This window comes from Denticeps clupeoides, chromosome 8, assembly GCF_900700375.1.
Source record: "Denticeps clupeoides chromosome 8, fDenClu1.1, whole genome shotgun sequence".
In the NCBI taxonomy this organism is placed as follows: domain Eukaryota; kingdom Metazoa; phylum Chordata; class Actinopteri; order Clupeiformes; family Denticipitidae; genus Denticeps; species Denticeps clupeoides.
The window spans coordinates 18,769,020-18,793,317 of NC_041714.1; the positions used below are offsets into that span (position 1 = coordinate 18,769,020).

The 24,298-nt window shown below is 52.4% G+C and overlaps 1 protein-coding gene and 1 long non-coding RNA gene across 2 annotated transcripts; one reads left to right on the forward strand and one right to left on the reverse strand.

Annotated features, from left to right (window-relative positions):
* The first annotated feature begins 359 nt into the window (after positions 1-359).
* Positions 360-2,557, forward strand: irf2bp2a (interferon regulatory factor 2 binding protein 2a). Its single transcript, XM_028989142.1, has 2 exons — positions 360-1,389; positions 1,480-2,557. Exons 1-2 carry the CDS (start codon positions 630-632, stop codon positions 2,190-2,192), a joined length of 1,473 nt encoding a protein of 490 aa, XP_028844975.1. The 5' UTR covers positions 360-629; the 3' UTR covers positions 2,193-2,557.
* Positions 2,558-17,204: 14,647 nt separating this feature from the next.
* LOC114795894 (uncharacterized) lies at positions 17,205-24,139 on the reverse strand. The gene is made up of 4 exons (XR_003750564.1): positions 24,070-24,139; positions 19,503-19,679; positions 18,127-19,391; positions 17,205-17,708 (listed from the first exon to the last, which is right to left on the reverse strand). It is a non-coding gene; the product is annotated as an uncharacterized LOC114795894 (long non-coding RNA).
* Between the last annotated feature and the right edge of the window lie 159 nt (positions 24,140-24,298).

Here is a 24,298-nt window from a genome sequence, read left to right on the forward strand (position 1 = left end):
TTAGCGACTGTGAAGGTGACGTTTGAGAAAATAAATAAATAAATAAAAAATCCACGGCCGCTTCATGTTTTATTCCTGCATGCGCAAAAACAAAAAAAACAAACAAAACCCCAAAAGACCCGCTCTCGTCGACGTGGTTCCACGTCAGTAAATGATATAATCGACCCGAACCGAATTGGATGCTAAAAACCGCTCGCTCTGTTTTCGGAGCGATTAAAAAGGCAGAGGGGCGCAGCGCGCATGCGCAGCAGGGGGCTGTCGAAGAATCGAGTAAATAGAACGTGGAGTGTGTGTGTGTGTGTGTGTTGGAGAGAGAGAGAGAGAGAGAGAGATGGAGAGAGAGAGAGGGAGCGTGACGTCAGCGACGCGCGCGTCCAGTAGTAGTGCGTGAGTGCGCGCGGGAGACAGACAGACAGACTCGCGCCGCCATGAACTTCTGTTCGGAACTTTAATTTTCTCCGCCGCCGTTTTTTCCTTTCCGGAGGAGATATATATATTATTATATATATTTTTTTTATCCCCCCCCCCCCACCACCACACTTCCTTCCACCCGACCGGCAGCCGCAGCGGAGACCGGCCCAGGCGCCCTTTCTCCACCCGCCCGGAGGATTTTCCGTGAATACGCGGCCATGTCGTCCGCGGCGGTCGCGGCGTCTCGGCGACAGTCGTGCTACCTGTGCGACCTGCCCCGCATGCCGTGGGCGATGATCTGGGATTTTACCGAGCCCGTGTGCCGCGGCTGCGTGAACTACGAGGGCGCGGACCGCATCGAGTTCGTGATCGAGACGGCGCGGCAGCTGAAGCGCGCCCACGGCTTCCAGGAGGGCCGGTCCCCGGGTCCCGGGAAGCCGCCGCTCTCCGGCAAGGACCTCCAGTCCCTCGGCCACTCGTCCGGGGACGCCGGCTCCCGGCCGCCGCAGCCGCTGGACCGCTACCCGCTCTCCGACCGCCCGCCCCGGCTGGGCCCCGAGTACCAGCCCGGCCGCCAGACCAACGGCGTCCCCGTCCCGAACGGATTCCCCAAGCCGGACGAGCCGCCCGAGCTGAACCGCCAGAGCCCGAACCCGCGCCGGAGCAGCGCGGCGCCCCCGAACCTGGTGCCGCTGGCGAACGGCGTCCTCGGCCGCGCCGCCCCGCTGGGGCTCCTCCCCGGCGAGCTGGGCGCCAAGCGGCCCGCGTCCGTGTCCAGCACGGAGGACAAGCACCGGCCCGACAGCCTGACCCCGGAGGACGGCCACAAGAGCCGCGCCGACGACTGGCTGCCCAAGAACAAGACGGTGCGCGACCTCATGCTGCACCCGTTCGACGGCGGCCGCTTCAAGAAGGACCCGGCCGTGCCGCAAAGGCTCATGGGATACGAGGCCGCCGCCGCCTCGGCCGCCAAGCCAGGTGAGAGGGTGCAGGGGTGGGGGTGACGTCCATGGCCGACGGTGGCACGTGACGCGACGCTTAACCCTTTCTCCTCCTCCTCCTCCACAGAGCGGGGGAAGCATCCCCGGAGCATGAAGAGGAAGGCGTCGCCGGAGCCCGAGGAGCCCGCCGCGCTGAAGATGAACGGGGACGGCCAGCCGTGGCTGCCGACCCCCGCCGACGGCCTGAAGCTGCCCCCGGTGCCGCCGCCCGGTTTCGTCCCGCAGGCGACCACGGTGTCGCCGCACTCCCGCACCTCCCCGGAGACGGCCCAGAACGGCCAGTCCCCCATGGCGGCGCTCATCCACGCCGCGGACAACGCGGGGGGCAACAGCTCGCCCAAGGACGGCAACCAGGTCCACTCCACCACGCGCAGGAACAGCAGCTCGCCGCTGTCCCCCTCGTCCATAAGCCAGAGGAGGCTGGCGGCGAGGGACGGCTCGGGAGCGGGGACGCCGCACGTGCCCGGCCTGGACCAGGTGCACCCGCAGAGCGTCCCGGACTCCTCGGTGCCCAGCAGCATGCCCCTGTGCTGCACGCTGTGCCACGAGCGCCTGGAGGACACGCATTTTGTGCAGTGTCCCTCCGTGCCGTCCCACAAGTTCTGCTTCCCCTGCTCCCGGGAGAGCATCAAGCAGCAGGGCGCCACGGGCGAGGTGTACTGTCCCAGCGGGGAGAAGTGTCCCCTGGTCGGCTCCAACGTGCCGTGGGCCTTCATGCAGGGCGAGATCGCCACCATCCTGGCGGGGGACGTCAAAGTAAAAAAGGAGCGGGACCCTTGATCCAAAAAACGCGAACCAATAAATCTATAAATACGAATATTGCATACGTACCATCCTGGCCGAAACTAACAGACTTGTACATGTTGTACACAAAGGGAACTGAAAACCTCATAAACGTGGCTGTATCGTTCTCTCCCCCTCTTTTCAATACGTTGTGTTTCTATATTTTTGAAGATGATGATGATGATGATGATAAAAGGTATGTACTCATTATATAACAACGACCCGCGCTCCACTGTCAGTGTTCTAAACGGTTCTTTCCTCGATGTACTTTTAGGTCTGGTGGCAGTTCAGTTCCTGTTTAAACGTAGAATGTGACTAACGAAACTCGACGAGCACTTGGCGGAAAAAAAAAAAAAAAAAAAGAAACCCACCCTGAAATGCTTCTAGCTGTACGTGTATGCACTTGTTTTAAAAAAAAAAAAAAAAAAAAAAAAAAAAAGGAGAAGAAAAGAAAGGAAGAGAAAAAAAAAAAAAAAAACTTGCCAAATACAGTTTCTGATCTTGTATTAATCCTCTGGTCTGTGCGCTTTTTGTCGTGATGCCGCGGTTGGAGCGCCGCGCTGGGATATTTTGGGATGGCGGCGTGCGTTTTTCCGGGGCGGAGCTGCCCGGGGAGCGTGAAGGCTGCGGGTTCTCCTGCGTGCCGGACGATGGCGACGGTTTTGGTGACGTTCCGCGGACGGGGCTTTTCTCAGAGAGGAGTTCCTCGTTCCCGCTCACGTTCCGGCTGGGAATTCTGGAGCTGCCCGTCTTATACTCTACAGAGGATCTGGTCCTGTTCATGACGGAACACAGACAGGCCCCCGCAGCCGTTAATCACCGGCACGCCGGGGGCCCGGAGACGCGTCGCTGTCATCTTGACCCCGAGTGGCTCGCACAGAACCAAATATAGCCGTCATGCGGCAACCCTGGAACCAGGGTTCCGTCGTAAACAGGAGGCTCGCCTGTTGCCTGGTAACGTCCCCAGGCGCCAAACAGACGGCGTCTGGACACGGCCGGGAATATCGGTGCTCGGGGTGGCCATGCTTCAGCCAACACACACACACACACACACACACACACACACACAGATACACACACACAACAGTCAGCGATTCATGGATATCCGTGGGTTCACAGTTAATGAGTAACAAGCCTCCGTCGGTTTAAATAAAGGCGGAGCCGCTCCGTCCCCTCCATCCAATCAAGAGGCACGCGATCGGAACGTTTTCCCACAATCCCCCTTCCGAACCGGAAATGAATGATTGACAGGAGTTTTGGAGGGACTGGCGCAGGTTTTCCCTGTTGCGGCGGATTCGGCGCTGCGCGGAACCCACGTCCGCAGACCCTGGTTCTGTCGAAGTCGCTCCTTGGAGCCAATTCTCCCGCCGCGCCCCTCGTTTGTTGACTTGTGTGATCTCACCGGTGACCTTTGACCCGCCCCGGTCAATGTTTACCTCCGTGTTCTGCGGCTGCTCATACAACCGGGCCGGTTGTCATTTTTCCCCAGTTTGATAAATAAACGCTTCATCGTTTCCTTCCGTAAATATGCATGTGATTCTATATTTGAAGCTGTCGGTTTCCAATATGGAAGTACAGCGTGACACCGTTTCCCGGTGAAAGTAAACGTTGAATATCAGTAAGGCTGGCAGTTTGCAGGTGTAAATATTCCGGACGCGGTGTAAATATTCCTTATGGCCGGGGTCCCACAGGTCGGGCGGGGCCGTTTCATGGACAGCTTTTCTAACGAAGGGGCTGGAAAAAAGGCTCCTTGTGTTTTACTGCCTCTTTTTCTGGTTAAATGGTCTTGTGTTGCATTTTTCTGTGGACGCTTTGTTGTTCTGCAAAAGAGCCGTTCTTTCTCTTCCTCACTTTCGTTTTTTTTTTTTTCCCCCCTCTCTTTTTCATCCTCCTCTTCTGCTTTCTGGCCCGAGCTGGAATGCGGTCGGCGCTCGGATTTGCGTCCGCTCGCTTCAGCCGACAGGAAGTAGAAGGCCGGAGCGGCTCTGCGGCGGGAAAACCACATCACGGTACCGCGGGAACGAGGCCTGGACGCCGTCCCCCCGTGACGTGCGCTAAACTTAGCCCTATAAATCAAACGTGTGTGCGGGTTTGCGTTGCTGTAAGTCTCTGGTCCACATTCGCCGAGTCCCAGGACAGCTCCTGCTGCTGCTGCTGCTGCTGCTGCTTTAATTTTAGGCTTGTCAGGGAAAACAAGGTCACCGAGAATCGAGGACACGGCGGGAGGACGGCCTTTCGCTTTCATCAGTCACGGCTTCCCCTCGGACCGCAGCCCCACTTCCTGCTAAGGGCCAGGGATCCGTTCGGATGGCGGCTCCCGTTGTCCGGCCCCTGCCCTTCTTTTACCAGCCCAGATTCGGCCCGGCACGGACACTCCGGCCCGGGCTTCTCCGGCGGACGCAGCGAAGCCACAGAAACACGCAGCGGTCCGGACGTCGTTCCTTACGAAGGGCGAAACCAGGAAACGTAGAGGAGCTGCTGCTCCTTATTGTCACTGTTTGACCCAACGAGAATGATTTTGTGACAAAGCACAGAGGTGCAGGAAATTGAAGTTGAAATAAAATCCTTAAAAGTGAAATACAAACAGTGACAGACACACACGGTAACAGCACAGGCTCATAAATTATGCAAATGAAAATGTCCCCTTGCTTGATATGTGAACTTTTGTGCCTGTTCACACTAACGGACATTTTAAACAGCGGGTGTCCAAGCTTTTGCACGTCACTCTGCGTGCAAAATACAGAAGCGGAAAGTGAAATTGCCGCTAAAAATAACAGAATAAGAATCACTGGTCCCCGTCTGGCCAGAGGACAGCATCCCTGCAGAATTGTTTGTCTTCGTCACTTGCTCCGGGTGCTTCGTCTCAAGCAGGTCTGGCCTGTGAAATTGATAAAATGCTCTTTTTTTCATCTCTCTGACGTCTTCCGTCCCATTTTCACTTTTCCCGTCTTTCGTTTCTCTCTCTCTCTCTCTCTCTCTCTCTCTCTCTCTTGTGCCGCTGGCACTGTCCTCTAACGCTTTCTCACCCACCGCACTGCAATCCTGTCTCATCTTCCTTTCCCTCGATGTTTCAGAAGCTCTGTAGGACACACACACACACACACACCCCCCTTCCACCGCTGTGCTACGGTAAGAACCAGGCCTGTGAAATGGAAATAGGATCCTATACCCTCTCGCCACCCTCCCACCCAACAAAATCCGGCACATCAGAACGTTTAAGCTCCTCCACCTTCTTTCAGGTGTCTGGCCCGCGGCCAAGCGGGCGGAGAGAAGAAGATGGAGTTGGACGAGAATAAAGGCTTTTCCTCTCTCCCTTCGCCCGCCCTCCCCTGTTTCTCTGCTGGAGAACGCAGTCCAGGGCCAACAGATGCTTTAGAAGCACCGACAGCGGGTATTTTTCACCACAAAAACAAAGAGTTGTAACTTTTTTTTTTTTTTTACACCAACACAATCGCTTCCTGTTGATCACGCGGCGTTACGAATTACTAAACGTGCGTTACTCTTAGATCGTAAGTCTAGGAGTACATGACTACATTTACGGCATTTACCAGACGCCCTCATCCAGAGCGACTTACAATCAGTAGTTACAGGGACAGTCCCCCCCCTGGAGACACTCAGGGTTTAGTGTCTTGGTCAGGGACACAATGGTAGTAAGTGGGATTTGAACCTGGGTCTTCTGGTTCATAGGTTCTCTTGGTTACCCACTAGGCTACTACCACCCTACCATCTTCATAATGGCCTCATAGGACTTTTTCTGTTGTGACCAGGTCACGTAGGTCAGACTGATGTGGGAGAATCATATTGTAGGAATTTCGACATGATACGTGCGGTAATACCATGTTGGAGGGTGGGAACTGGCTGACTGACTGTGGCTGGTATTCTAAGAAAACGTCCGGCTCTGCATCCAGACCACAGTGGCAGAAAATTATACATTAATGAAGGCAATGAAGTGTGAACTGAATGTGGCCATCCACATGCTTTGATGTGATTGGCCAATGCAGTCGTAAGAACAGATTGGAGATTCCTCACGGGTTCTGCTGATTGGAACCTTGCTCTGGAGCACATTTCAGTAGACACGATTTGCCACGCTTCTTGTGATTGGAGTGGCATTCGCAGCAAAACTGATGCGCACGGAGGGAGTCGACGCTCCAGGGTTCGATACAATCAGACTAAACCCTAAAAGCGACCCACACCAATTATTCCGCGGCGTCGTGCTGACGCGGCCTTATTTTTCCCGTAAGAAATGCAAACGTTGAGCAACAACTGTTTCCAGACATTTTCATTTCTTTTAGTTAGTCTCAGAATGAAATTAAACTTCTGCTGCCCTGAGAGGATATATTATAAGCTGCTCCAGTCCCAACTGTCCCGAGGTGCGGGTCTCTGGTGAGATTCTGTCCTGGGAAGGGGGACTTGGTCGGGGGCGATTGGGTTCGGTTCGGAAGACTGCCGGCGAAATCTAACCTCGCTTGTGTTGGCTTCATTAAAATCTTTCCTAAACGGATCCTCCCCAGTCCTGTTCCCAGAGACAACGTGTTGAACCCTGGAGCCAGCAGAGGTGTGGACGTGCCGTCCCTTTATTTAGCAGCGCCTGGCCTCAGGCGCATTTCAAATCGCCGAAGAGGTGCCAGGGGCCCTGCCTCTAAGTGCAGAGGTTCGGTCCCACTCGCCTATCTTCCGGAGATAAGAGGTGAAACGCGTTGAGAGGTGGCGCCTGCGCGGAACATCCCCGCCCCGCTTGGTGCCAGTGTCAGCGTCTCTCTCCACTTGCGCCGGGGTTCGAGAGTCGCGGGCATCTATGGGCGGAACGGAGAGTTCGTGCCGGCGGTGGTCTGGCCGGCTTCCACAGCGTCCAGCCTGCAGCTGCTTCTGGAAGACTCTGCCCGTTTGCCCCGCTAAACCGCCCAGCACGACACGAATAACGATCGAGCGAGCGAGCGAGCGAGCGGCCTACAATGGCGGTCCAGACCATCAGGTCGGTGCTCGAGGGTGGAAGAGTCCAAACAGGCAGCGGTTTCGGTGGCGCAGAACCAACTCAACAGAATAAGGCAGCGCCTGGAGAGCTTCTTAGGCGTCTGAGATACACATTAGAAATGGCGGACTGCTGCCAACAGCAGTCACAGAATGGAAATCAGCCTGAGTTCACACCGTTTTGTACAGAAAGTGGAGGAATTGTGGCCTACGGGATTCCTGATTTCATTTTCACTGGTCAGGCTCTGGCCACGGCATGAAGGAACGTGGACGGATGAACCGGAATGGTTGGAAACTGCAGTCTGGGAAACAGGAAAGCCAGCAGTTGACCTCCGTGTTGGCTGTGGATGCCCACGCGATGCCTGGCAGAAGGTCCAGTCTCTTCGGAAATCCCGGCTCTGGCACGTAGGCCCGGCGGCTGTTCATTTTCCAACGTGCCGGAATAACTCGCCAGTTTAAATTCTGTTCCAGTTGCATCACTGAGCGTCTCGCTTCGCTTTTTGCCGACTTCCTGGGTTATTTAAAGTGCGAATGAACGAGGCAGCAGTGAGAGCGGGGCGTGGCCGGGTACTAATATCCCTGTGAGTGGCGCGGACAGTTGGCACGCCGCTGGCATTCCGCTCCCGGTTTCATCTGTCTGCATATAGAGCCGCGGTGCCCTGCTCAGCACGGGCTGCATCCAACAACTGCACACACACACACACACACACACACACACACTCGCTCTCTCTCTCTCTCTCTCTCTCTGTACACCTGTGCATGTGACGGCTGCCTGTCCGTCCCTCGCCCCTCAGATGGCCGTACAGCTGGTGGACACCGACACCAAAACAAATACAGAACAACACAGCGCCGAGCATGCCGTTGCCTAGGAGACCGGAATTGATCCGAGGCCATCTCGGGGTGCATCTCCGCGTAAACACCGGCCATCGTCATGGCAATGGTCCGGTTCGTTATTGAGCTGTTAGTGCTCTCCTCCGCTTGGTTGCTGGGGCTTTAATTGAGGCGATTTGATGTAGAAGCTGATCTCGGCTGCCAGGATGAATAATTGATGGACGTCAGGAAGGTCAGAGCTTCATGATCTGTTTTTTTTTTTATTGGCCTACAGTTAGAACATTCCTAACTAACCCCTCCTGGAAGACTGAGGCCTGGGGACTCACCCAGAAGGGGAGAACTTGGTCAACTGTTTCCTAAAATAAATCTTATTCAAACGACAGAAATAATTTGGGTTCAAACGGGATCAGAGAAGATCAGGCTTCCTTTGTGGAACAAATCAGAAAGACCGATGAGGTGCTTCATCTCCCGGCCTCTATTTATTCCCACCGTGTGTGGGGGGTTGGACCTCGATCTCCACACCTTGCTCCCACCATGATATCTGAGACCCCCGTCTCCTGCAGCGAACAAGGTTAATGTGTTTGGTTTGAAATGGGAGGAGAAGTTTCCAGCTCTGCTGCAGAATAATGTTGATCCTGAAACCGTAGAATGTGGCCGATGGATTTTAGTTTCCCACGAATCTTCCTCTTAGGAACCCAATACTAGGATGTGCTCACGTTTTGTTTCTTTACTCCCATTTTAATAATGATTGAAGGTGCCTCACGAGGACGGAGAACAGACGTGGCTGCTCCTGTTCCGTTTCTGAGAAAAGCTAAATGCAGCTAATCTGAGGGCATGCGGGGCACGAACATGAGACCTGCGCCAGCCTGTCCTCCAGAGCTCCGTCCAGGCCCCCGAGGGCCCTGTGTCACTTCCTGTCTGGGGGCGGTGGCCACGCCCGAGCATGCTGCAGGACCAGCCTGGAAGAGCTGAGGTGGCTTGTGGGGCGGGAGGATTTACCACCGGGAGGATTACACACGCGAATGTGTGTGTGTGTGTGTGTGAAGACTTTTTTGGGATTTCAGAGAAGATTATCCTGAAATGAAGGAGGCGCCTTCTGGCCAGGTGGCTGGTGGCCGGTGATGTGGCAGATCTTATCCTGTCCTGAAGCAAGGTTCCAGCTCTGCCATCAACAACACGGACAAACCTTAATACCTCATCCCTGGACCAATCAGAAAGCGCGGCAGTGCCCTCATGTTCCTCAGACCTGCGTGCACATCAGGAAGTGGCACGAAATTAATTAGAAGAGATGCCTGCGAATTGCACCATAAATCATCTTCATTAATGTTCACGCTTGGCATAATGTCACCACGTCCTCAGAGCAGCAGAGGAAGTTTCCAGACTTCTTCTGTCTGATTAGAACTCCATGCATGTGGGTGTGACGTGCTGGAGGTGAACGAGGTCACTGTGGACAAGAATGTTCCTGGCAACGTAACGAGGAGGTCCACAAGTCCCCTTAACGGAGCCACATTTTTGGGGGGCTTTTATTCCGCAGATCAGGTTCTCACAGTCGCTGCTTAAAAGAGCGTTTACATATTTCTGGGATTAAAGAGCCCTTTTTCCGAGAAATCCGCTCCGTTTCTTCGCCGTCCACCTCATGTGAACCCGGGCGAACTTGGTCGTGACTTCAAACACATGACTGCGGACAAAGACGCACATTACTACGCCGTGTTATTTCAGCCGTCCATGTGATCGCACTTCCATCACCAAAGGGGACCCCACAGCGCCGGCCGTATAAAGCCTCCCTCATGGTCCCGCCGGCGGACAGAGGGGGATTGTACGCGGGGGAACAAAGGCCTGTTTAGGTCCCAGCTCCCAGGAGGAGGACGAGGAGGACCATGAGCCGCAAACAAACTGCTTTTGTTGCTGGGAAGAAAAGATCACCTTGTTGGGCCACCCGTCACGGTGAGGTCATCGCTGCCTTTAACGTCCGGGGAGCCCTGCGGACAGGAATAAGAGCAGAATGCCACCTTCACGCCGCATGAAAACGGTGAATTAAGATTATTTTAGAGAATATTTCTGTGCAGGTGGGTGTGGTCTCTTCTAGCATGATGAAGCCTTCGTGCAAATGGAATTGTGGGCATCAAGACCATTTCTTATGAGCCTTTCAAGCAACAGAACAGCATTGTCAGCATCTCCACATGTTCACAGCAGTAAAAGTGTGAAGACCTTCTGAAGATCCACATCCAATATGTAATATATACAAGCATGAAATAATTATGGAAATTGACAGTTCTGATGATAAGAGATCATCATCTCCGCTCAGTACTAATGTGGTGCAGTTCGCCCACGCTGCCTATTCTCATAATGACACTTACGTAATCCATGCCATGGTACCTGCATGAATAAATCCAGTCCAAACTGCATCTGTCCATGAAGAATCTCACCAACATGATACTCAACATGCTAATATTTAAATAGAGCAGAAGAGACGGACGGATGGGAAGGAGACTGTGTTCTAGTCCGTTAACAAGGTTCTGGACCCAATAACAGACACGATGCCTGTTAGCAAAAACAGAAAGAACAGAGGCCATGTCCCTTTTCTACTGTTGTTCTGGTATTGCATAATTGTGAAATATAAACAGGCTATATTAAAAGTTACTTGTGTGTAGGGTGCGGTGGAAAAGGGGTGGTAGTAGCCTAGTGGGTAACACACTCGCGTATGAACCAGAAGACCCAGGTTCAAACCCCACTTGCTACCATTGTGTCCCTGAGCAAGACACTTAACCGTAAGTTGCTCCAGGGGGGGGGACTGTCCCTGTAACTACCGATTGTAAGTCACTCTGAATAAGGGCGTCTGATAAATGCTGTAAATGTAAAAAGGGACGTTATTTTCGGCTCTGGTCACATTGCGAGCCATTGGTGGTAGACTTGCTCGATTTGTGGAGTCTTTGGTCTCGACGCGCTGCAGCCACATCTGGACGTTGAGAGTCTGGGTGATGGTGCGTGTTATAAACAGGCTGAAGTGAGTCAAGATTAGTGTCTTCCTTCATCTCCTAAAATAGCCCAGATTCCTCCTTGCGGGAGAAAAAACACACACACACACACACACACACACACACACACACACACAATTCTATTACATTTGGATGGCTGTTTTACACCTTAATCAGTGTCACATGAAGACACTGTAGAATATTCCCAGTGAAATCAGGTGGAAGCATTTTTTTGTAATTAAAACATAATTAAAACCCGTCTTTCTCATTCAAATCAAGTCTGAAGTCCTCTTTTTCTGGCTTGCTTCCAGATATCCTGGTTTCTTGAGCCCCGTTTCGAACCGTGAGTCGGAATAAAGCCACATCCACACAGCGGCACTCAACACTCTCGTTGTCAGATTTGACTGATTCCCTCAGTCAGGGAATGTGGATCAACGTTTTTTTCCCATTACGCCATCCCATACATGCCTCGCACGAGGGAACGTGATGAGGTGAGCGATGAGAGAGCAGAAATAGCGCGAGGGAGGAGAGGGGCTGAGGGGTCCTGGACGTCCCATTACCATCAACGTCAGCCCATCGTGGCTCTCCGGCTTCTAATTAAACAATGGAGGCAGGTGGGATGGCTGTGAGGAGAGGGGACCGCAAGGGAACGCTGAGTGGCCTACTTAAAGGGAGAACCTGCGCTTGGCTCCGGCAGGACGGCGCGACATTGAGAAATGTGGGTTAACCGTACCGCAGCTGCCAAGAACACGCCCTTCTCACAGTGCCCTGAATTCTTACACAAATCTGTGTGCAAAATATTCCATGTTCATGTTCAGTTCAAGGCCGGTTCTCAGCTTAACAAGGAGGAGTTTGTCTTTGACAAATTCGGCTGCACTGAGCAGCGTTATTACATTTATTAATGATAATAATCAATTTGTATCAGATGCTTTATGCTTTGTAGAGGTGAATAATGACGTCTTTTAGGAACAGTTTTTTAGGTTTCCTTTCCCTTCCATTAGGATCAATGGATAAGGGCGTCTGATAACTGCTGTAAACGATCAACGTGCCAACGGTAACACACACGAGTAACGCAGGACAAAAATATGAATTCTATCCGACGCGTCGCCACCTCCAGTTTCCACTGGCAGTGACGGTGTCTCCGGGGCTCATTTTAACCGGCGAGGCGTACTTGAAGCAGCAGCTCAATTATTCATCTGGAGATGAGGTCTGGCGTGCCGTTCCTTATGTACGCGGTGTCCCGCCCGGGGAACGCGCCGCGCCACTTTATTTATTTATTAACGGATCCCTTTTTCCCCAAAGTGCCATTTGGCCTTGTGCAAAAGATGAAGATGAAACCAGCTCACGCAACTTCCTGTTGCAAGCAGGGCTCTAGACGCGTAAGAGGAGGACCAGTGAGCGTAACGCCGGTGCAGTGGCGGCCTAGCAGTTAAGGAAGCGGCCCCGTAATCAGAAGGTTGCCGGTTCGATTCCCGATCTGCCAAGGTGCCACTGAGGTGCCACCGAGCAAAGCACTGTCCCCACACACTGCTCCCCGGGCGCCTGTCATGGCTGCCCACTGCTCACCAAGGGTGATGGTTAAATGCAGAGGACACTTTTCACTGCGTGCACCATTTGCTGCGTATCACAATGACAATCACTTCACTTAACACAGCGATTGTGTGTTTTATAAATGATATTTGGAATAGTTTGGTTAGCGCTGAGTGTGTCGGCGTTGCATCACACAGAGAGTCCTGATGAAAGTTTGATAATACGCCACTGCGCTTTACTACTGGGTGACCGACGTTAATCCACACATCGTCCCCGCAGACGGAGACGTCACGGCTGCTGCCCTCCTGGTCGCTAATCTTGTTTACCATCAAACTTACCCCTTGACTACGTTTCAACAGACGGATGTCAAAGGTCGTCCTCCCTCCCTGCAGTAGCGTAGTGTCACATGACCACTAATCCGCCCAAAGCCCTGTCCTGACCAGCAACAGATAAAGCCCGGCGTGTGATTGGGCCGTGACGCCCCTGGAAAGAGCCACTTGTTGACCGTGATTCAGCCGGACCCGTGTCACCACGCAGAGGAGGGGGAGGAGGCGGGGCTGTCACCACTGTTTGTATGGCGGGTTTATGAGTCACTCTGAGAGTCCCTGGCCACGCCACGGTAAACATTACATCCACACACAGCCTTCAGGGGATTTACGTGTGTGTGTGTGTGTGTGTTCTGCACTAGGAGGCTTTACAGGTTTAACTTGTGTCATTCAAACACGGTGACAGAGACGTTCCTCCAGCTGAAATATTAAAATATAAACACGCATTCACACTCCAGAGATAAAGAAGCAAGTGAAGCCCAGCCGGCGTAAACCCCCAAACACTCGACCTTATCGCCATCGCCTGCTGCAGGGGTTCGTAATGGCGATGGCGAGATTTATCGCTGACTTCCTGTTTCAACTGACAGGCGCGGTGATATCTGGCCCTGACCGGGGAGATCTGTCACACCACGGCCCCCCCCAGTCCCCTCGGGTCCTATCTCCGTCCCGCAGCCGGAGGGCCAACCTGGCGAGCGAGAGGAGGAAGCGGGTTCGGGGCAAATGGAGAAGCACGTGGCGGTTAGTCGGTTAGGGGGCGAGGAACGGAATGCAGAACCATGGGAAGGCGAGGCAGTCCCGCAGAGACGCTTGGTAGACGTGTGCAGGCCTGGCTGAGAAGGGCTTCTGAAGATGGGACACCAAACATGATGAGGAAAATGCATGTGGCTGCATGTGAAAATACGGGATTTCTTATTTCATTGCACTCGCACGGCTGTCTTGCAGAGGGTTGTAAAATTTGCCAACGTTGCACATTTGCATTGAAAAGCTCCACAAATGTGCAGCGCTAGCTAGCTAGCATCCAAGCATGGATCTAAAAAAAAAAGGGGCTGTTTATTCTTTCGCCACTTCAAACGCGTTTTTCCTTCTCCTTTATGGATTGTGCTGACGTGGTGATCTGTCACGGCTCTGCCAGTTTCCTCAACCATCTGTGAACTTCAGAGAAGGTGGCTCTTCAGGCTCACGCCCTTGATCTGCTGTCGCCGCGGAGAGGCGGAAAAGTAACAAACAGGCGCTCTCTGGTCCCGGGCTCGTATTTCAGGGCCGCTGCACTGGCGTGCGAGGTCAACGTCTGTCACACGGTCCGAGATGGTCCTTTATTAGTCCCACGAGTGGGAAATTTGCATCTGCAAACAGGGTTAGACCGCCGGGAGAATTGGCCGACCAGGTTCTCCGCGTTGCAACATTTCTGCGCCTCGTTGTCTCTGTGGCATCGGAGACGGGGCTCTGGAAGATGGGACGGCAGCGGACTTTCCAGGAACGGCCCGCTGGCGTCCGCATGTGCAACCCCCGGACCAGATAATCTGGCGCTACTAGGCTAAGCGCTAATCCCGAGGTCCGGACTGAGCCGGGCTATTAACGGCGTGCCAATTATCTCCAGCGTGAGATCATGAGTGAAGATCCTGTGACACGTCTGCTGATGGGGAAACAAGCGACGTTGCATCACCGGCTTGCGGCTTTAAATAGCAACACAGTAGGCGTTACACGTTGCGTCTGTACGTTTTTGTGCATTTCATCATTTCTTTTTTTTTTTTCTTTTTTAAAGTGATTGTCACATGTGATACACAGCAGCACAGCACACGATGCACAAGGTGAAATTTGTCCTCTGCACTTAACCCATCACCCTGAGTGAGCAGTGGGCAGCCATGACAGGCGCCCGGGGAGCAGTGTGGGGGGACGGTGCTTTGCTCAGTGGCACCTTGGCGGATGTGGAATCGAACCGGCAACCTTCTGATTATGGGGCCGCTTCCTTAACCGCTAGGCCACCACTGCCCCACTGAAGTCACACGTTTACCGTCGTATTTAATGCTGAATTCTATTTTCACGTGGTATTCTGCAGAAGACAGGTTTCACCGTAGGTCCCCCGGGGGCCCTGTTGGTTTTGAAGCGAGCGAATTTCATCCGCAGGCGCCACGTGCAAAAGTTCCCAGATGCCAAACCGAGCTACTTAACATGTACGTTTTAATGCAGGCCAGTTTCGGGGGTTGCTAGTTCTGCGGAAGAGACACCGATATTCCGCATGGCCACGCCCTGTGTCAGACGCGCGTGCCTTTCAAACGGTAAATATCTGCCGTGCATATTCTGGATATTAAATGACGTGGATGTTTTTGTGATGCACGTGTCGTGTTTTAAGCGTGTAGCTGAATTTAAAGCGCCTGCAGGACTCACACTTCCTCTGTCAGCAGGTCAGTGACACAGCAATGATTCACCGTGCAGGGGGGGCGGCGCGAAGCTCCTCCCCACCGTCGGTGGGACCTGCCATCAGCATGAAGCGGCTGCAGCAGGCTTCTCCGTGCCGGGGCATGCAGGCTCTCGCCCCCCCCCCGAGGGCGCGGCGCAGGAAGGCGCCCTTCGCCGGAGGGTCCCCCGGGCCCGGCCCCGCGCGGCGCTCCTGCGAAAATGCCTGCGGCCTGTGTGTCACGCTGCTGCGTTGCGTAACGCTGCAAACGAGGTCTGTGGCAACAGTGCTGACACACTTGCTGCAGGTCACCGCGTGCGTAGGACACCCAACAGGCCGGTTTCTTCGGCCCGCTACCTCCCGGGGATTCGCCTTTAGCCACCGCGTGTTTTGACTGAGCGTCAAAATGGGGCGTTTGTGTTCCCCCTCAACCATGCCATTGTTTCGCCAAATTCCCAATGACGAGTGACGAGCATACTTCCTGCTAATGCCACCAACAGCTACGGTGACAACAGGGACATGCAGAAGGTGACAGCGTGACCGACGTGCACAGGTATGCACGGACTCGGCGGGGCGTCGCTGTGAGAAAAGGCATTTCGCCACTTTCACACCTCAGATGTGCCCAGGATGCCTGGCGGGACGCGGTAGTCAGTCAACGGTGTCCTCGGCCACACCCACCATTGTGGGGCCGAGTTGCTCAACAGATACTGGGCCCAAGCGTGATGTCACTCCGATTAACGCCGCTGCTCACGCCTACGTTCCCACTGCTGGTCCTCCAGCAGGAACCTTCTACAGTAGACCAAGGCCCAGGGATCGTAGCTTAAACCATGATCTCAGGAAAGATACTTTAAATCTTCCTGATGGGTTTAACTCACAAAATCTGTTTTCAATACATTATTCTTAACTTATTAACTATAAATAAGGGTACAGAGATCTGATACACAGCATCCCGGCACAGGTCAGGTCGGGCACCGGGCCCCAAAGAAAACCTTCACCAACAAACCTGCACTCGCGTTTCCAGCCCATCGGCCCATCATTTTCACTGATGCTGCAACTCGGGACAATGGTTCCATATTTTAAGTGGTACTGTAGGACGGTGAACCGTATTGATCCGGCACAAAAACACAATCAAAATGTGCGTTATTCCGAAATCCAATGCAGCCGGGCGCCATTTTTATAGGTTCCTTCACTGGGACCAATAAGGGCAGAAAAGAGGCAGATCCCAGGGTGCTATATGGGGGGCATGAAACCACATCTGGGCTCTGTTCCGTTCCCACCAAAATCACACAACCGCCAACAATTGACTCTTTGCTAAACTGAGCACACAAGCAAACACTCTGTGCACATCTGTAAAAAGAAATCGCAAAAATCCACGTCCGGCCGGTTTCTTCGAGATTTTCTGAGCTTGACCGAGAGAGCGTCTGAGAAGTGCATGACGCCGCAGTAAAAGGGGAAGCCTGGAAAGGAAGGATATTTGGCCGCGTATATATCTGGCCACCCCGAACTCCAACTACCACTTCCCCCTCGTGTCATATGACAGCGTCGTTAGCAGAACGTTTGTCATGCTGCGGTTTTGTAACCGGCTCTTTCTGCCCCGAGTTCCCGAGGTTCTTCTAACAGAAACACATGCCGAGCGACACATGCTTCCCATTAAACTGCTGCCGAGTCGCATCGGAGCGGAAGAAATTCATTCCGTTGAGGGAGTGTTGCGATCTGTGTGTGTCTGTGTGTGTGTGTGTGTGTCTGTGTGTGTGCAGTTTGCATTCATCGTTCATAACGGACAAAGAAGGCGCGAGGAGACGTGCCACTTCCTGTTTGGCCGGTGATGTATGATGTTGACCCCTGTTCCGCAGCTCTAATTCAAGGCCGTGGTTGTTCTTGCGTGGCTCCTGCTCGCCCCGCCTCTTGGAGGGAAAGGATTGATGTCGCCCCGCGCCCCAAAAACAAACGGGGCGAGGCGCGGAGCTCCCCCACCATGGCGGGTAAACGTGGCGGCCGGTGACAAATGGCAGCTTCGAAAACCAATCGCCGCGCTCCGGAGGAAATTGGTATAAAGTCTGCCGCACCCGGAACGGCGTGGTCATGTCGATCAATTTAAAAAGAAGGTTGAGAAAGATCGACGTGTCACCTTGCCGCTTCCAGTGGCCTGAACTGTCGCGGCGCGGAGAATAAACCAAGAGGCGGTGTGCACTCGGCAAAACGAATACTTATGTAAGCCACCGTATCGGTCTCCATGACGACCGGCTGCATTCTGGCACATGCTTCCACCCCCGGCTCCCCGAAGTGTGCTGTTTCCATGGTGACCAGTGAATCGGAGCGCCCGGCTTTGACGATGTCCCCTCGGAAATGACACCGGCCGCTGAAGCTCCGGAGAACAACAGAACGGAGGAGCTGCGGTCGCTCTGGTCACACCGCCAGGCCTCGAAATCCCAGCGCGAGGACGAGGAGGAACACACTTCCTGTTGGCACTTGGGTCGCGGGTTTCTGCCTGAACAAGTTATCATGATTGAAAAGCCAGGAAATGTGGATTCTCATTAGATTTTTTTAGATTTTAATGTACTTTAATGCATTGATTTTATATTATTTGAATTTTCCATTCAAAACCTGTCAGTATCATGATTGTAGTGTAAATCTTATCATTTGAATACAATCCGGTTACAACCCAGGTTATAGTTGCATGTATTTTATGTCATGCATTTTTGTCAAAATGTTTTGTTACGTATTTTCCTTCAAAATAAATACTAATAAATACTAAATGAAATAAAGCATTAAAAACCATAAAAGTAATTTCATTGAAATACAACACAAGGTGAGTATTTAAGAATAATTGCTCTGACCAAGAATTACATATTTTTCAAATTTTGAATAAAATAAATCCATTTTTGTCGGTGTGTGTGTATTTATACCTGCCGATGGCATGAAAGGCCTGTTCTTTCCCAACGTCCATCACGGCTGAGTAATGGTGTTGTGCTAGCAGAGAGCAGTTTGTGGTTTTGGCAGCGGCCGCTTTTTCTTTAGTGTTGTGCAACTTCCCACCCGAGCGTAACTGGCAGACGTCTCCGTATCAGCTCCGCGGCAGACGTCTCGTTTTACTGCCCCTCTCCACTCTATAAGATGAAATGGGCCTGGCTGACATTCAAGCTCCTCCATCTCGGTGGAGGTTCTGCTCCCAGCGGCTGGAGGAAACAGGCCTGGCACCCCAAAGCAGATGAAAGCGATCGGACGCGTAATCCCCCCCATGAGTCAGAAGGAAGGCAGCTGCAGGGGGGGGGGGGGGCTACCGCGGTCACCATTTCATCACGCCGCCGCCCGACTTCAAGGCACATCTGCTGACTTCTTTTTTTCTTTCTTCTTCTTCTTCTTACTCTCCTTTCTTTTCCCTTTTTTAGTTTTTTTTTTCAAACAACAGTCGCCCCTCCCTGTCATGGCTGCATCTCGACCTTCCTGTTCGGTGGCTTTGAAGCGAAAGGGCATTTTCGGTTTGACTGAGGCCGAGTGAAGAGATGGGGCCGAAAATCCCCACATTCATCCCGCTGCAGATCGGCCCGCGTCATCAAAGGCACGCTGAGCCGGATGGACTTACGGGGCCCGGCGTATCACTTTCTCTGAGCCAAGTGTTGGGGACACCGTCCCCGATCTGGGAGGACAATAACGGCGGAGGGAAGTCACTCATTCTCTCCCTCCTTCTTCAGACCATGTGAACCCTCAGAATAACATGAACAGTCAGAGCAAGACTGAGAGACCCACAAAAACCCCAAATAAACCCATATGTAAATGTCATCATACATCAAGTATTAAAACTATTTCGGAAGACTGAATCTAGCATCTTAAAATAAGACCAATGCAAGTTGTGTGTCGGAATGTTTGATCACCACAAAATCAATTCTTAATCTGCAGAAGACCCAGACAGAAAAGAAACACCCCTCAGTTTATTCACAATCATCCCCACCCAATATTCATACGTTCTATCGTATTAAATGAGAAGAAAGAAATGCAATCTCACTGTGCAGACCCAGACATGGAAACTGCACAAAATGCAGCTCAGTTCATGTGTTGCACATCCTGCCGACGTGACGTGTGACGTTCTTGAGAGTCCACCTCATGACCAGGAGGTTCAGTACAGAACGCCAAGGGTGATGAACGGTCCAACAGACTTTCTAGAACCTTTCGACTGTACAAAGAGACTCATGTGAAATGGAAAATGCACAATAAACCGCGCACTTCAGAACAGGCAGCAGCGTGTTGTGGCAAAACACAAAGCTGTTTTGGACAAAATAATCACCCGGACACAGAAGCTCTGCAGCCCTGCCGCGTGTATCAGGATGTCCCTCTCTTCTCAGCAGGGTCCGTCTCCTTTCATGTCGCCACAGTTGTCATGGCAACGACCTGCATGCAACGGCGTGACCTTTCGTAAGGGGCAGATTTGATCAGCGAAGGAGAGCGAGTTGTTTCATTCACTCTGCAAGGCAAATTCAGTACACGAATTTTGACTTGTGATTATATTGGATATACAGGGAGGGACATTTATATGGATACACCTTAATAAAATGGGAATGGTTGGTGACATTGAACACGTTTTATAAGTGGTCATAAACTTGAAAGAATACAGTTATGTTAAAACCAATTGTTTTTCTTGTGAAATTACCAATAAATTTTATGTGTCACATGACCCTCTTCCTATTGAAAAAACAAAAGCTGGATCCAAGATGGCCAACTTCAAAATGGCCACTATGGTCACCACCCATCTTGCCCCCTCACATATACTAATGTGCCACAAACAGGACGTTAATATCACCAACTATTCCCATTTTATTAAGGTGTATACATATAAATGGCCCACCCTAGGTTGGTAGCCTAGTGGGTAGCACACTCGCTCACTAACCAGAAGACCAAGGTTCAAACCCCAAATACTACCACGGAAGAAGTGAAATGATTGTCACATGTGATACACAGCAGCACAGCACATGGTGCACACAGTGAAATTTGTCCTCTGCATTTAACCCATCACCCTGAGTGAGCAGTGGGCACGACAGGTGCCCGGGGAGCAGTGTGTGGGGACGGTGCTTTGCTCAGTGGCACATCAGTGGCACCTTGGCGGATCGGGATTCAAACTGGCAACCTTATGATTACGGGGCCGCTTCCTTAACCACTAGGCCACCACTGCGTCCCTGAGCAAGACATTTAACCCTGAGTGTCCCTACAGGGACTACTGATTGCGCTCTGAATGAGGGTAATCGTCTGGTAAATTCTGTAAATGTAGAAATTCAACCCATAGATAATATTTTTTCAACTCAATGTGTTAGAATGTTAAACCTCTCCGTTAATGTTAATTGGACACCTCACATCATTATGTGGGCGAAGCCGTCTGCACAGCGACAAATCACATTGAGTAAGTGCTTTTTCTGAAGGTCCCTCGCAGGAGGAGGTATTTGACTTTCTGCTGCACTGATATCAAGGATCTGTCACGCACTTCTCCATTGGCATTCATGGCGAGATCTCGGGATCTCGGTGGGAGATGTTCGCGTTCTTGACTCCAGATTGGGATTCAGAAGGTGTCCTCAGCAAGGTCTGCTGTGTGGAGATCAATGGGCCGCCTGAATTATTAATGATTTAAAGTTTTTTTTTCTCCAGCGTCGATCGAAGAGAATCCGCCATGGTCACCGCGGTGTGGCCTCAGGATGACGAATGCCCTCGGAGAACCCGACTTCCAGCCAGACCCGTGGTGCATGAACTCACCCACCGGCTGCGCGGGGTAACGAGAGGGAGGGACATTTACCGTCTCTGACTGGCGGCCGCTTGGGAGAGAGCGAGAGCGGTGGGGCGTTCTTCGGCCCAGACTCCGCCGCGCCACCGGGAGGCTGTGAGGTCGAGACGCCTCGGCTGAAAAACGCCCCCAGCAAGCTGCTTATGTAACGTGTAAATACGTCCCCATGTGGGCCCAGACGGACCCGTACGGACCCGTACGCCGGGTAATCTGAAGGGTTGGGGTCTTCCCGTTAATGGCCGTGCCCCGGCAGCCCGGTGCGGGTAATAAAAGCGCCCCTCCCCCTCAGAAACGAATGAGTCAGCACTCCAGCCCCCGCCTCGCTACCGCACCACCCTCCGCCGTCTCCCGGCACTTAACCCTTTCCTACCGCCATCGGAGGATTACGCTCGGCGTCCAGAGCTCCCGACCTCTGACCTGCCTCTTTGTTTCATTCACTTGATGAAAGGGGAGTGGCGGGGGAAGAAAGGGGGGAATGTAGGTCACACATTCTTGCGCCGAAAGCCGCGCAGGCGAGCCACACACAATCAAAAAGGAGGATTTCCGGCATTCCGGAACGGGAGGCCGGATGGAATTTCCTCTCCCCTCGCACGAAAGGCCCGACCCCCCTCCGCTGGACCCGATGGAAAAAACGAAACTGCACTTTCACTTCTGCGAGAACGTGCAAGTCGCAGCAGAGATGATTCATCCGCTGCGAACACCGGGCACGACGTCGGCTTTCGCACCTCGGCTCCACGTGGCGAACGATCCGGTCGCGCAAGACACGTACAACGGGAACACATCGTTTTGTGGCCGAGCGTCCGGCTAGTTGGAGAAGAACGTCCAGGAGGAGATGAAAGGAAAAGTCCGACGCGGCTGCGTACAGTCGCAGCACGATAACCGCCCGGGAGTCTCAGGCTCGGGCATGTCCTGCGTTACAACGAGCAGCCGGCGGCGGCCCGGCCCCCAGCCGCACAATACATTCCTTCTCCACCGCCCACCCGGCCGTTAAGGAGGAGAAAGCAGCGGTGAAAACAGAAGCGCGATTCACAGTCCGGATAAATCTGGTCATCGCCGCCGGCTCTCCTGGAACCGGAACCTGGAAAACTCGGCTCCAGGATGAACGAGTGAGCGGTGGCGAAGGTTGCCATGAGGGGACGCCTCCGGCTCACCATTGTCCCGGGTGAATGCTGAGCCCATGCGCCACTCCATGCTAAGCAGCAGATCTGCCCGAGGTCAAGGCTCTTGCACACACAAAGGTCACTTGTGCCTCTGGGTCAGAGGTAAAGTTAAGACGATTGTGCTCCCCGCCCAACCTGCCATTCAGATAAATGGTTTCCTGCTCCCGCCCGAACGGAGCATGTGGAGCGGCTCCTCTGCAAGTTTACAAAACTCGTACAACGTAATTGATGTGACCAAAGCCAACATAAATAACAGAACAATAAAAGGACCTTCACGTGCCAGATGCAGACGTTCCTGGATCAGAATGGGATGGCTGTAGCAGGCACCTATTTTAAAGAGGGTGTCACGAGGCCCTTTCCTGCTCAAACAATGGCAGCCCGGAGGGGAAATGAGAACAAGACTTCCCTTCGCACACAAACATTTACTGCATTTATCAGACGCCCTTATCCAGAGCGACTTATAATCGGTAGTTACAGGGACAGTCCCCCCCTGTAGCAACTTAGGGTTAAGTGTCTTGCTCAGGGACACAATGGTAGTAAGCGGGATTTGAACCTGGGTCTTCTGGTTCACAGGCGAGTGTCTCAACCACTTGGCCACTACTATTTAAAACATGCCACTAGTGGATCACGACACAAATATTTCTTATGAAACCATGATTAAATTTACACCACATATCGGCTTAAATAAAATCATTGCATGGCTCTGTTTTGTATGTTTCTTTGCAGCCACAACAAGTCAGTGCCTACCACGCTTGGACTTTCACCGTAACTTCAGGGTTAAAGGTTAAGGGTCACGTCTTGGCTGCACTGCATTTTTAAGTACCACATGTTCAGATTAGTTAATAGCAGCTGGTGACGGCTGCAACAAAGGAATCCAGATCTTATACTGGTGCGTTGCTCAGCATGGTGAGACCAAGGTCAAAGGTCACACCATATCAGAGATAACAGATAAACAATACACTCACATTTTTACAGTCCCTCACTGCGGTGTACAACTTTAGGGTTGACAAATCACTGTATTTTTATGGTGAGGAGTGAATTTCATTTCATCCAACGTATGACCTAATAAATAATATACGTGTACATAAAATAAAATGTTTTTTCATAACATTGCAGAGGAAAAGTTATAGTTTAAAACACCCGAATGCGGGAGAATGGAAACTGTAAGTATGCTAACATGCAATCGTGCGCGTTCTGGCTCATTAGGTCCATTTAATGTAGTCTGTCGGCAGAACCATCTGGACCATGCGGCCTGTGCCAGCTATGATGTGACTTTTTGGCGGCCATGTTTTCCCTCCTCGGCCGCCCAGTTCAGCGTGTGTTTTGTAATCAGAGGATTAAACCTGAAACCCATCACTGCAAAAGCATCTTCCTTTCACCCTGTCGTCACGGTAATTAGCACCCACCGTGTATTTATTCGCTGTGTGTTCTATGGTTGTTGCGTCACCATGTCCAATGGCCAAAAATCATTAGGAAACAACCAGACAAGCGGCGTTTGAATTTTAATGTAGCCTCAGTTGGTCAAAACCGCGTAGGCAATACGGCTGTGGGGGTTCAAAGTTGTGTCCTCTGCTTTTAATCATCACCCTTGGTGAGCAGTGGGCAGCCATGACAGGCGCCCGGGGAGCAGTGTGTGGCGACGGTGCTTTGCTCGGTGGCACCTTGGCGGACCGGGATTCGAACCAGCAACCTTCTGATTATGGGGCCGCTTCCTTAACCGCTAGTCCATTTACTCAGGTTGAGGGGTAGCATGAGGGTATAACTGAGTGGTTTATCTAAAGAGAATACAAAACGGAAATACAAGATACCGAAACAATACGTTTCCGCGGTTACATTTCTCTGATATTATCATAATGTGACTTCACGGTTGAACGCGTAGAGATAAAGAACACTTGCAAATGCATAATAACCAGTGTCATACATACCAGTATTACACAGGCAAGGTTCCAGGAAGGACTAACGCCAGCACGCCGTGCACCTCCACATGCAACAAACTGCCGGGAATCACTGAGGGGTGGAGCCACGCCTGCCGCTGTCACAATTTAAAAAAGGCGTGTTTATGTAACATTACTTTGGAAGGTTGGGGCGGTGAGGAATCCCGGGGTCACTGCAGCAGGGCTGAACAGGACGTTTCGCCAGAGCCCCTTTAAGACC